Source organism: Monopterus albus, unplaced genomic scaffold (genome assembly GCF_001952655.1).
Source record: "Monopterus albus unplaced genomic scaffold, M_albus_1.0 scaffold97.1, whole genome shotgun sequence".
In the NCBI taxonomy this organism is placed as follows: domain Eukaryota; kingdom Metazoa; phylum Chordata; class Actinopteri; order Synbranchiformes; family Synbranchidae; genus Monopterus; species Monopterus albus.
The window spans coordinates 113,166-128,039 of NW_018127977.1; the positions used below are offsets into that span (position 1 = coordinate 113,166).

The 14,874-nt window shown below is 38.9% G+C and overlaps 1 protein-coding gene across 14 annotated transcripts in view; it reads right to left on the reverse strand.

Annotated features, from left to right (window-relative positions):
- The window catches only part of LOC109965182 (teneurin-3), a 620,836-nt gene that overhangs the window by 76,216 nt on the left and 529,746 nt on the right, over positions 1-14,874 (reverse strand). For all 14 annotated transcript variants that reach the window (XM_020608995.1, XM_020608997.1, XM_020609006.1 and 11 more), the window contains 7 exons: positions 10,792-10,922; positions 10,573-10,661; positions 7,987-8,106; positions 4,825-4,957; positions 4,337-4,465; positions 1,234-1,365; positions 914-1,049 (listed from right to left, as the gene is read on the reverse strand). In XM_020608995.1, coding sequence (XP_020464651.1) covers positions 914-1,049; positions 1,234-1,365; positions 4,337-4,465; positions 4,825-4,957; positions 7,987-8,106; positions 10,573-10,661; positions 10,792-10,922 — 870 coding nt within the window. The remainder of the gene's footprint in view (positions 1-913; positions 1,050-1,233; positions 1,366-4,336; positions 4,466-4,824; positions 4,958-7,986; positions 8,107-10,572; positions 10,662-10,791; positions 10,923-14,874) is intronic.

Genomic DNA, 14,874 nt, shown 5'->3' on the forward strand with positions numbered 1-14,874 from the left:
CAAGTGCTTGCTCAAAGGGTATTTGTTGGGTTTTTCCTTTATAATATTAATAATAGTAAGGTCTAGACCTTACTTTGTAAAGTCTCCTGAGATAACTTTGGTGTGATTTGGCACTATACAAATAAAACTGAACTGAATTATTTTGAATTGAATTGAATTACTATTTACACATTTAACAGATACTACAAAATTAGCTGTCATATCAAAGCAGTGGACATGTGACGACACTATGTGTTTAAATGGGATACTTCTGTATTTAATTTGTTAGCCACATCTCCACATTTTGCAGTTACATGCAGATAAAATCATCGCCCTCCAGCAGAAGCCCTCTTTCTGCTGCTGTGAAAAGCTGTGCTCTCTCCTTAGACATCTGCATGCAGCCAATTTAGAAACCATCTGATCATGGTTTCAGCTGTCGATATATACTGTCTAGTCACTGATCACGACAGCACACACTTCTCTTGAATGACTGATTCCAGCTTTTCTAATCCACAACATGGGGTTTGAAGAACCAAAATATCTGGATAACTGGGCTTTGAAGAACCAAAATATCTGGATAACCTAAGCTGGCATTAGAAAATCCAGGATTGCTCATTTGATGTACAAAAACACCTCCCAGTGCTGTAGCTGATCTGATCCATAACACTGAAGCATGGATAGCTGAGCTCCATAAGGTACATGATGTTGAATCAAAATGGGATTTATAGGGTTTACTAGGACTGTGGGGCTCTTCTCTTGTGTGGCTAGTCATTATGTTGGTGTTAGGGATAGTTGTGCTAATTGTAATCTCTGGTTCTTTAGAACCTGAAGTTTTTCTCCATCAAGCATACGCTAAGTCTTAAAGAGGAAAAACCTCTGAATCTAAAAGCATGTGTTATCTTCTGTTTATCTTTGCTATCAGCATCAAACTCACCGACTGCCTCAGAGAGTCCAAAGACGCGTTGGCCATAGGCATCTGTCTTGTCCCAAATAAAGGTGTATGATAGATTTGGTTGGGCAGGGAACCATTTCTGGAAGAGGTGGCCCACCACCGCCACCATCAGGTGAACCTGGACAAACAGCATCAGACCCAAAGGTCAATAAATGCTATATGCTATGCTATAAATGGTTTGGGACACTGATACTGATTATTTGATTGAAGCTGGTAATGGTGGTCATTCTGTACTGACATGCAGTCCCATATCATAGTGACAATGAGGACATTTAAATTGTAATAAATATTACATATCTCACCTTCATCAGGTTGAAAGGTATCGATGACTGTGTCATGGTGACTTTGAGGACTGGTTTATATCCTGCAGCTCTGGAACTCAGGTAGATTAGGTTTAGATCGCTGCCTGGTATTGAGGTTTCTTCTTGTAAAACCTGCAAAAAGATAAAATAACACAGAAAACACATCAGCACCCAGCAATGATTTACTGTCCAACTGGTATCTGAGGCATCATATTTATAGGGAATGCTAATGCCAATTGGCACATAGCTTCATAGAACTGCTCGTAGTGTTTGCAGTGAGAATGCTCAGATGAGAGGAAAAACAAGCATGAAACCATTTGAGCCCACAACAGGAGTGCATATTTAAGATGGCTACTTTCCAACATGATACAGTGAAATTTTTGTGGTAGAACTGGGTGATATGATTATAAGTAACATTTTAAAGCACTGATGTAGTGGCTTTACAAAATAATTTGTTAAATAAGACCTTCAGCTCTAAACAAATTCATTTAAATTTGAACAGTAAAAAACTTGTACTTTTCAAGTAAAACTAGTCAAAGTGATAGGGCTATGGCAAAATAATTGCACTCGCATTGAATTTCTTGTTGGCTCGCAATACTGAATTTACTTGTATTTTATTTATGCATAAAATTACAAAAAAAAGGTAAATGGAGAGTTCCCTTTGACCACGATGTCAATCATCCAAATATTGTATCTTGAAACAAACAAGACACTATGTGGTGTATCATCCTGTCTGCACACGGTGTCTATACAGGAAGAGCAGCATGAGCAGAACTTTAGAAGAACAGCAGCTACAGTTTCAGTGCTGTGTTTGTGTCAACTCAGGAGGAGAAAGAAAGAAATAAAACAACTTAAGGGGTTCCTGTGCAGGTCTTTAGGAGTGTATAAGTGTGCATATTATATGTGAACATACAGTAATTGAATATGTATGTGTTTTAATCAGTGACTGGTGTGATTATGCATACAGTATATTGAACCTGAAAGAGACAAGTAAGACTAGATCACAGCTCTGTCAGTCAAGCTACATACAGTATAGCAGTGACACACAACACGTCTTAACATCACTGCTGATAAGAGAGAGACCAAAAAAGATGAAGGCTCAAATTAAAAGATTTTTTTTTTTTTACAACTTTGGCATCATTTTTGTAGCTTGGCCATCCTTTTTTAATTTTACATTTTCATTCATCATTGTTGGCCATTGTTATTTTGTTTTTATAAGAATACACACAGTGCCACAAGTCTGACAGGACAGGAAACACAAGCAGTCAGATGATAACACTGAGTTGTAACCAAGCATATATTAACAACTCATTGGTTTACCCAGATTATCTAAATCATTTCAAGGTAAAAGTACAGTCGAAATGTGTTGCTGGCAGCAAATTCTAATTTTGTTTATAGTTACAAATGCAACTATGTTGGCCAGCAAAAACACTGAAAACCTCTTCTTTTTACTTTTCTCAGTTAAATAAAGGTTCAAGTGAATTAACAAATCACAGATTTCAGTTTTTATTGCATTTTGGAAAATGTCTCAACTTTTCTGGAAATGGGGTTTGTAATATAAATTCCCACACTTGGTTCAAGATAAAAGTTGGATCAAGGTTAAGGGCTAGAAGCTGAGAAGACAAGGGAGATTTTTGATAAGAAGGGCAACTCCATGAAAAACAAGACAAATAATAAATATTTAAAGAATTAAAAAACACTCCTCAGGGAATGATCCATTTGGATTGTTCTGGTGTTATATTTTCAAGGGCACTATTGCCTTTTCATTAGCAAGGCATTTAGTGTTCATTACAGATCCATTACACCCCCTTTAAGAATGCCCTTTTCACTGCCATCTACTCTAATGGACTCCACAAAAAGCTAAGTAGTGGCTTTCCATTCGCTTGCTTTTGATCTGCACTCACAGATACACAGCTAGGTCTGTGATTGGCAGATAGGAACATACTCACATGCTTGTCAAATACAAATAATTATGAAACGCTGGTTCATGGTTGTAAAAATATAAAAACACACATTGAGTTCTGTCTGTTTCATTTCCTCTGTGGATTTGTTAACACAATGTGACAAAGACGTGCGCACACACAGCAGTTTCTCTTTGTATTCCACTGGCTCAATCTCTCTTACATGGACACACCCAATATACGTACCTCTTTCTTTCTGTCTTTGTTTTACACACACCACACAAAGATAACATGGTGTAGTGTGCATGCAATTACATTCCTCCATGAGGAGCCTCAGTCGCCCCCAAGAGAAAACCTGCTATTAGGCTTATAGGCAATTAGAGGCAGAACACAGGGTGGAGCACCGCACCATGTGTGTGTTTGTGTGTGCATATAGCTTTAGTTTCCTATAATAACAACCACCCAGAGTGGAGTGGTAATACTCCCACCCACACACACACACACACACGCACACACACACACACGCACACACTGGCGTGTGGGGCCTGGTATTTGCAAAAACAAGATCTCTGAAGACTTAGGATGAAGAACTAAAGCTGGAAGGCATTACAAAATAAACTCAAAACGTTCGGACATTCATCGGTTCACAGTTAGACAAAGTATCTATACATGGAGATGATTTTGTTTTGTGGCTACTCTCCCTCATCCAGCTAAGGTGATCCCAACACAGGAAATCCTATGAGTTAAAAAGGAATCTCTGAGTAACAGCTAAAGGCTTAAAAAATCATTGGAACTGGTTTAAGAAATTCCTTGACACTGCACTAAGACAGTGACTTGTTTAGGAAGGAACTGATGTCTATACTTGTGACTAAGCTGAAAATCAGATCACATTTTGTGACTAATTAACCAGGTACAGTAGGTTCAAAGGGCTCAGATACATTTTCTTGCCATTGCACATTGATAGGGCTAAAGAGGGTACATTTTTGAAGCACATTTTGTCAGATGGTGGCAAGGAGTTAATGGTGGATTTTTTAAATTTGAGGCTGGTATCTTATGCATAAAGATAGTTTGTGATAACTGCATTAGAAAACTATGTACTGACCACAGTGCTAGGTTGAGATCTTATTTTTAACAAAAGTATAAATATTCGCCTTGGATGTTGGTCTAAGTGACTAACATAACTCCTGTGTGCTATTTCTTACCTGTGTTTCAGGTATGATGGGACCATCCTCAGGTGAACTTCTGTAAAACGTAGATAGAGGAGAAGCAACAATGACAGGACTCGGTCTGATGAAACCACTCAGATCACAGCTCGGAATGTCATTCTCCTCCTGAAATTGCCAGACACATTGTGGAGCAGTTAGTCTTTTCATTCACCGAATCATCACTTTATTGACTGTATAACACTGAGTTCATTTGTCAGATGGGGAGTCAGTGTCAGTCAAATAGTGTATACTGTATGTCACTGAAAAAAAAGACACTAACCCACAGCTAGGAATGTCATGCTGTGCCACAAGGTAATTGATTATGTCAGTAACAAATTTAATAAATACTTGATCAGTTAGTGGACAACAATAAAAAGTCAAACTCCCACAACATTTAAAAGAGCAGTTTCAGTCAGGCAGTCAGTTCCTTGGCCTGCCAGTCATGACAGACAAATATCTAGACACACGGCAGTGACACCACTTACCTTCTTCATGACCAGTGTGTCCATCACATAGAAGACATTCCATGGCACCCACACAGTTCTGTACTGAGTAAGGAATGGAGCACGCTCAAAACTCAGTGTTAAGGATGCCCCACCATTGGCCAGGAGATCAAACCTGCAGCACATCGGTAGCAAACAAACAAACAAATATGTACTGTAAGTGCTAAAAACACTGCTGTCAGCTGAAGAACAGTGTAAACACCATTAAACTGAATTAAACTCAGTTTGATTAAAAATGTCCTGACTGAGTAGTGTTAAACCTAAAACTCTTGAATTATGTAAAAGAGGATTTGCCCTCAAGTGCTGTACAGAAACTGGTTCTTAAAATGTTCAACTTTGAAGTTGTAATTGGTTTGGTTAAATTCTACAAGCGCGTTTGTGTCTTTGTGAATTTACATGCATTTTCCTATGAGAGTGCATACTGCAGGTGCATATCATTACATAACCATGCTGTTGAATGTGTCTCAGCACGTGTTTGTACATCTTTTGTTCCCAGTGTGTTTCTGTGCGTCTACGTGCGGGTGTGTGTTCTGCAGTGACTGATTGCATCCTTGTGAATCCAGTACATGTTAAAGGGGTCTTACACTTCCATTACTACTCATATTCACACTTCTTCAGCTGATATGCTTGAAAATGAGGATGAGCCTGGAGTGGACATGGAGGAGAGCAGAGTAGAGATGTGATTTTAGTGCTCACCTCCTTGTTTTGCAGGACTGGCTTTGCTACAGTATGCTTACAAAGTTCATTACAGTCCACACCCACTCTACTGAAGTTCTAATTTACATTTGTTTCTCTTTATTTACAGGTTTATGGCATATTTACATGTGTATGGTATAGTAATGACATGTCATAGCTGGGCAAGTTCGGCTACTCAGAAATGTAATGTACTGAAATGTAAGCTGATTTCGTAAGTGTTAGTAAGTAAAGGAGAAACCTGCTTTCTGTACTCAGGGTAGGGGATGAGAGAACCCAGATTTCCCAAGGTACAGTAGATCTCTCTTAGAAAATACTGATATGCTGCAATGTATGGATGCAAACAGGTTTCTAATTGGCTAAAGTATGCATTTGCATAACAAAAAACTACAGACGGGTGACAGGGGAATGTAGTGGCTGGATAAAAGCAGAGATCATTACATAGAGTGATACAGTACGTCCTTATATTTAAAATAAGTTTGACTGCAACTGAAACTAACTTCAATCGGTGAGAGGGAGTTTCATTGTGTCTGCCTGGACAAGTCTGATTACTGCTCTGCTGCATATATGCATATTTACAGTAAGAAGGTTGCTACTGTGCATGTAAATGTGTTTCCTGTTTATATGCATAATCTGATTTATCAGAGTAACCACTGTACTGAAGTATATGTAAATGCACAAGCATTGATGGGACATTCTGACTTGTGACCATTAAGAATCTGCCAACTACAGGTGTGTGATGCCCAAATGATCCACACAACAAGCTGTATTGGTGACTGGATCAAATTCAGATGCTGTAGCCTGTGGTTACAGCCATTTCACAACCCTTGTGTTGCCTCCTGTAAAGAATGTAACCTATTCACATATTCAAATTTCCTTTATCAGTAAATCATAAGCAAAATGTTTTAAAAACTCTAATGGTGCCTCTTTACATCATATCATATATCATAATGTATTTAGGCCTATTTTAATGAGACCATGGGAAAAAAATAAAGAAAAAGAAATATTATATGAGAATATGAGTTTGTCCCCATTCTTGCATGGGGACACAGAATGCACCCCAATTATAAAGGCCTATCACCAGTGTGTGATTTACATTGTGCATTGTGCATTGTGCAGGTAATCACTGACCTCACTGTGTGCTGCTGTCACTCACTGTTCAGTTACAATTTCCAAATGATCAAGTTTCACAAGTACATACTGTATTCTATGACCGTTTGATTTGGACAGAAGCGGCTGTAAGTGGAGATAAAGCCTGCATGCTCCTGCAGACTGCAATCCGTTTCTAGTTGATGATCACTTTTGGTACAACATCAGAAACACAGTAATTGCAATATATTTTTATTGTATTATTTTAAAAACACCCCCTGTATTTAGCACAGTACCTAAAACCATTCCTAGGCTACTGCTTTTCACTGCACAACCAGCGAAACAAGCACACAGCTTTGTGAGTGAGGTGTGTCTGACAGCTGCATTGGGTTGGGTAGGCTACTCACTAATATTAAGCCAACAGATGGATTTATAATGTCTTTAGAGCCCACAGGCTGAATGCACATATTTGTGCAGTATTTCCATCTCAATTATTTTGAGGTTCCAGAAGAAAAAAAATCAAAATATTTTATATACCAGAACTATTTTTCCTCATCATATTTTCTGGTTTCATTAATATACTGTGGGCCAGATGGAAAGCATTGGTAGGCCGGATGTGGCCCACAGGCCACCATTTGGCAATTCATGGACTACAGGATTATGTTTGATATTCAACAAAACATAAAATTTAATGATTATGAGGTAATGTCTAATAATTATAAAATAAAATTCACTAAAGAATTATGGTATAAACATTGTGTTTCTTTTTTTTAAGAGTATTTACAGATGTTTTTTTTTCCACAGTGCACAAAGCAAGGTGCACTGATTCCAGTAAAACGTGTGTATAACATCTGCGTATTCTGCTTTGAGTATAGGATGAGAAAGAGGTGCACAACAGTGATACAAAATACGTGTTCATTTAATCATTACAGTAAAAAAAAAAGGCCCTAAATCGGGCTGCGGCTTTACAGCACCTTCAGAGAACCTGCAGAGAACAGGAGAAATCAGACACTGCTTGATCTGATATATTTAACAGCATGCCAAGAAATACAGCAGTGCACAGCTGGTTTTAGGTTTGACTCAATTTTATGTTTCAGTTAATGCTTGCTACAGATGTGCAGTCAGAGGCTGGTGAGTTACAGTATACTTTTTCGAAAACAATGTAAAGAGCAACAGAGTCCTGGGAGCTTTGGATACATAATCTCTCTTCCAGTTCTACATCATCAAGTACCCTGTTAAGTTAATTTAGTGAACTGAGAAGGAATCATAAGGGAAGGATCAGATACAACTATTTTTGGGGAAGGATGCAGCAGACATAGAAAACAGATGGTTACATTTTATAATAAATAAATAAATACACACATGCCATCCTTGCGTGTTACAGTATATCCATGTTCAGGATAGTGAACAAATGTCACGTTGACTCCAATCAGAGGTGTTCCATCGGCTGTCAACACCTGACCTCGAATGATTGACACCAAGCTGGAAAGAGAGAGACACGGAGATGGCAGAGAGGTTGCTTAATGCTGCACTATGCGACATTTACATAAGAAATTACAGTATTTTCTTATTGCAATTAATTGACCAAATGGCACCATCAGTTTGATAGAAAAGACCCCCTTGTGTCTATGACTTGAGTCCCTGTGGCATGCAAAAGCAGTGCTGTCATATACACTCACACTTACGCACACAGAGACACCACATCCTTTCATTATCATCACTATTACTCCTTGTAATAGGAACTACAGAGTGCAGTGAGGCATCACTTGAAACAATCACTGTGGTGGTAACTGCTGAGCTGTAGGAGTGGGAGCACTGTAAAGGGACGCTAATGCAACTACAGCACTCATAGCATGACTGCACATCCTCATCATACTCATAGTTTTACACCACAGCACTGTTTTCATCAGCCACATACAAGGTGATAATGTCGTTCAATGAAATAAGTCTTCCCTTTCTTCTTATTGTTATTTTATGCTATAAACACACATATGCTATATAACAACAGCTTTCCCATTTTGGTCAGTGACTTCTAATCCATAAAATCTTACCACAGATGAACTTGATTCCACTGGTTCCATTTATCCTAGATGCATCTATTTTTGTTTTTTCATAAATTTGTTCTTATCATAATCTCCTCCTTACCTGAGGCTTGTTTCCATGAAATTACATGTAGGTTTTGAAAATGGCAACTTAAACATCTGCACAATATACAGCATGTCATGGTTCATTAAGTTGGACTACAATACACAATACACTGATGTTTGTGTTTTTTAATCCAGTGGTTCGAGCTACTGTTAACAATCAGATTAGCTTCAAATGAAATGAGAAGAGAAATGAAAAGGAGTCGGGTAAATTGTATCGCACTGCCTATTCTGTTGTCAGTCGAGTTTGTTTTCTACCCTCTGCATGCAAACAGTACTGATGATGTCAGATTAAAACCTCTATGTCTATAAAGCTATATTTTACTCCTTCAAAGCTGAGCTTCCAAATTTGTGCTTTTCCTACTGTGTAGGTTGGCGTCTGTCACAAGTCAGGATAGGTTTGTCAGCTCAAGGTGAAATTAAAATATGTATTTGTCTGTTGAGTGTAAAAAAGCCATTTAAAACACTGTTCAAACCCCCCAACTCCCCATCCCACACAGTAGTGTCTCACTGTAGTTGTCAGGATACTCACTGACATCATACATTCCCTAAATCCTTACCCAAAATTTTATCATCACAGTTGAATGCCTTACCCTAACCTGAATCTCATTCTAACATTCAATCTAAAACCAGGTCTTAACCCCTGAAGGGGTGAGGACCATCCATAATGTTCTTACAATGACAGTATCAAAAAAAATCGGTCAATCTTTTGAGATGTACTATTGTAAAAAATACATGTACACACACACACACACACACACACACACACACACACACACACACACACACACACACACACACACACACCAACACAAACTTGATACTCTTGACGTCATCCAATAAAACATTTTTATTGTAAGGTTGCAGGCCCATTCCATTATGGAAATACAGATCATTTTTATTACAGGGTTGAGGCCCTCTGCTTTGTATGAAGCATTCAGGCTAGCATAAAAAATATGGCAAAAGCAGAAAAAGGGCTGAACAGAACTGGTGTCATGTTTCTTCCCCATCAGCAACACTGCCTTTCATTCTATATTTTGCTGCCACCCTCTCTTTCTCTCATCATATTTAATGAATGTTATGTCTGAGGCAGATGTAGGTAAAATTGCCTTCTGGCAAGGAAAAATACTGTCCCTGTACTGTGATCTCTGTCTCGATCCCACACTTTCTGTTATACCCATCCAGACAAAAAGCAAAGCCAACCTGTAGCTCCTAATAATATGGTAAATAAAAGTAGGGTAAGCTATAACCTGCAGGCAGAGGCATCGTGAGTCAAAGAATCATCACTATAGAAAGAAAACATAAAAAAACAAAACAAGAAAAGACACAAATTCTCCATGATCTCACTGTGATGAAAAACAACTATTTGTGCAGTAGAACAGGAAAAGCCTTGATAGATAGTAGATTTTTCCTCGCTCAGTATGTGGGAAGCTTTTTCACACAGCACAGATGCATGAAACTGCTCAAATCTGTTTGATACTTTTTAATAAGTAAAATATTAAAAATGATGGAAGGGAAAAATAAGGAAAACAAAAAGTAAGTATTTCTTTTTGTAGTTCTGGACCTCATTTCTGATGGTTACGACAAAATTCCACCCACTAATTTAAGTACTCAGCCAATAAAATTGAAATAGCTCTGCAAATTGTCAGATGTTTACAACATACTTGTACTTCTCTAAATTCATGGCTTGAAATGCATGAATAAAATGCAGATTTGTTAGAAACTATCTTACAGCACTGATGCCCAGAAAAACAAATCAACACAACACACACACACACACACACATAGAAACAGAGACAATTACCTTTTATTGAATGGACTCTCTCCTGTGACAACATGAGTGGATTCAGGACCAACTAAAAAGTGAATGCGCTGATAGAAAGACCTGGCAGCCTACACAAAATAAAAGGAAAGAGGTAGACAGAGAGGTGCTGGCATCATTTGCTACAATAAGAAGTGATGTCAGTTTGTACCAAGACATGACAGTTTTGTTTTGATTTTATTTCTTGTTCAAGCTTCTTACCTGCTGAGGAACTAGTGAGGATGGAGACTGGCTGAGCACCTCCATCGGGTCAGGTGACCCTTTGCAGTATAACTGGTTCTGACAGGAGGACTGCAAACAGCAGTCTGGATCCATACAGTCAACTAAGCCATCTGAAACACACACAAAGTTATTAATTTACAAACTGGAGAAGTAAAGATTGGGCCTGAGATAGAGGGCTGAAGTACAGAAGATTGTCAAATTGATTTTGGAAAAGTTATATGTGGATGAAGGGGAGACGGAAGGATGGAAATGTGATAAGGAAGGATGAATGAAGGAATGAGGAGGCAACTGAGGGATTAAGAAGCAATGAGGGATGAAGAAGGGATTAAGAATAAATAACAATGCAGGCATACAGCAAGGACATAGGAATGCAGCAGTAATAAAGATGGAGGGATGAAAAGACAACGATGGAGGATGACAGATGGGGTGGATAGTCACATATACCATCTAGAATGGGGAGAGTGGAGGACAAGTGAGATGCTGTCTAAATATGCTAAGTCAAACACGGATGGGCATCTGAGGTAGGAATAAATGAATAAAGGCAGAGGTGGCAATAATTAAAGGAAAGAAAGAAACAAAAGCTGCAGTGTCACACGAGAGCAAAAACATTTTCCTTGTAAACACATATTCTGTTGAGAGGGGAAAAACAACGAGTGAAGGGATAACGGAGCAATGCAGTAGAATTCATATGCAAGTTTTTGGTGTCAAGCAACACTGTCTCCAAGAAATTAGGTTCAGTACCAATGTTGACTATCAACCATCAGTATGTTTGTAACCTACTGCAATGATGTATATTCATTTTCATTATTAGTCTAGTTTTTGTCATAGACATTTTAGTCTAATTTTTGTCCTGCATTTTTATTATTTATATCCTCCAAACATTTTGAGGGTACAAATGTCGCCATTTTTTGTGTACTTATAGGTACCATGGTTACAGATGTTCTCATCTGGGGTGAGGTTAGTGGACAAGGCTGTTGGTTTGTTCACACACAGTGTCCATGGTGATTCAGAAGCTGGACTGACTCACATCTGGAATAAAATCCTGTTCATTAGGTTTACTTTGAGAGGATAAGTTAAATCATGGGAGAACGTTAATACAGTGAGATTTCTGTAGCAAACATCTAGAGGAAGATTTTGATGGTTGACTGCCAGCATCCTGAAAGTCGCTCATTCCTTTTGGTAGCAACACAAAAAATACCTGCCTGAAAGTAACTTTAACATAACACCTAAATCCACAGCACTAACAGTTAAACGATCACACAGTAAATGTCAGCATGCTTCCTACATTTTCTTACATTGTCTTAGCTGTGTTTTTTTGCTTGTTTGTTTTTTGCATCTTCTTGTCTAATTCTTAGTGGAATGTAAATCAATTTGGATCATAAACCCAGTTCTCCCAAGAACTTAAAGTCAGATGACAGAGGCAGAATGTTACTGAATGTATTAACTGTAGTGCAACATGTCAGCTGGCTAATTTAACTTTTGAACATGTTCAAATGTTTAATTAGCCAGAGGAGAAATTTGTTTTACTTATCAGAAGCTACAGTGTGGGACTCTGAGACTTTGCATTATGATGGCATTACTTCAAAGTAATGGGATTAAACCACTTCTTACAGTCTCCGAACAGGAAAATAGACTGGGACACAGTGTGATCCAACAGTATGAAAGCTTCACACAATCCCAGTCAGCAATGTATTCATTTTAAGTTCTATCATATCTAACATCATAGTGTATATGACTGAGGCATTGTACCAGTCTGCGCCCCCACTCAGACTGTGCATTCTGTCCACCTGGCACACTAGGCACCTTCATCCATGTGGTATGGGACTGCCCAAAATGTGAACTGCTTTTTACAAGAAATTATCTGAAATATCTCAGCTTTGATAAACATGAATGAATGATTCCACATAACTTGCACTACCAAAAGTGGCACACACGATATGGCTGGCTGGTATGTCGGCAGCCCAGAAAGTTAGCACTCAGTGGTGGATATCCCCATGGAACCTGGTGCCACCTGGGGAGACCGTGAAGCACATTTTCTTTCACAGTGGTTCTCTATTATTGTGGGTGCTCAACAAACTCAGTAAAAAGGGATTACAAAAAAGAAGACATGACTTCATGTCCATTCATCCATCTTTTATCGTTTAGTTCTTATTTGTTGACAAAAAAATATTATGCCTTTTTTAATAGTTCTCATTTTTAATGCAGCTTTTTATTTTACTTTAACTTTTTCAGGTTAGGTTCACTGACAAAATTAACACTGCTTGCCAAATACATAAATTAACAACATATCCTTATTACATTAATAACAATTCTTCACAATTAAATTCCCTCAGAACATATTTGCTACCGTAAATTTAATTTGTAAGAGTCAGCGTCGCGCTAAAAAGAATAAGGACAAAGTCAAGACAGGGAGAAAAATGTTGTAGGGCTGCAATATAAATATTAAGCAGCAGAGATGGAGTGACAGAAAAAGAGATGGAGGAAGAGATAAGTGAAGGAGGGTGAGCAAGAGAGGAGGAGTGGAGTGGTAGAGAGGCAGATGGAGAGAGGGGAGGATAGGAGGAGGTATGTAAGGTAAAACAAAATCCTGGCTGCCATTTGTCTCTGTTAGTTTATAAAAGCCAACTGTACATCTGGTGAACAGGCACCAGGGACTGCCTTTAAATTGCACACACACATACACACACACAGATACAAAGGAAGCCCCTAATCTCTCCTTTTCTTTCTCTCTTTTTCTTTCCTCCCCACATTTCAAATGAACTCACTGCTCTAATCAAACCTAGTCCTGGGTTTCAGGCTTTACAGTGTAGCTCAGAGCCCTGTGTGCAGGGTGAAATTACATAAATTACATAATAGCTCATGTTTTGTGCTTCCATGTCCTTGTCAGGTTCCCTTTGAAGATTTTACTGCATTGTAAACAACATTTCTTTTTTCCATTTCAAAAATACATATACAACATGTAAAAAGTTGAGGAGTCACTGTTGCCATGGATGCTGTTCCTCTTTCAGCTGCTCCCCATCATGTAGAGGGTCGCCACAGCTGAACTTTGTGGTCCACATATGTGATTTGGCATAGTTTCCATGCCAGATGCCCTTCCTGAAGCAACCCTATAGGAAACTTTAGAATCGCCAGTTAAGCTACCTACATTACTGCAGTGAATTCAACTGGGGATTTTTATCCCTCTGTGCTGGTGATAGCTGCGGCTGGAGGCATTATGTTTTCAGGTTGTCCGTCTGGCTGCCTGTCCACATCTTGTGAAAGTCAGGAAACACTGTGAAGGAATTTTTTTCAAATTTGGCACTTGCCCACTTGGACCTTTTTATTCTCCCCGAGAATTTAATTCTTTCATTCTAATTGGAGTGTACATAAGTGTCCATTATTTCTTATGGGGAAATTCGCTTTGATATACGAGTGCTTTGGATTACGAGTACGTTACCGGAACGAATTAAACTTGCAGTCCAAGGTTTTACTGTATTTAAAACTGAAAGCCTACGCTAGTGCACTACGGTTCCTGGCAGAACAGATAACTAGCCTGGAGCTAGAACATCCCGACTCTCCACTCATTGTTTTAGGGGACTTTGACAGAGCAAATGTCACCCACGAACTGCCCAAATACAGACAGCACGTCACCCGTCCCACCAGGGACAAAGTCACACTGGACCACTGCTCCACAGCAATAAAATACGCCTATCGCTCTGTCCACTGTGCAGCCCTCGGACTTTGTGATCACTGTATGGTCCATCTTATTCCAACCTACAGGCAGAAACTTAAAGCCGCAAAGCTACAGGCCTGCTTTGATTGCACAGACTGGAGTGTATTTGAGGCTGCTAAAGCTCCTAAAGTTTGTAGATGACACAACGGTCATTGGACTCATACGAGACAGCAACGAGTCAGCTGATAGATGGGAGGTTGAGCAGCTGGTCCTGTGGTATAGCCGCAACAACCTGGAGCTGATGAGCGCTTGACCCACAAAAGTATGTCTGGACAATGCAGTGCAATACCTGTAAATATACATTGTACATATAGATCACTGAATCCAGAGAGAGAGAGAGTGTGTGTGTG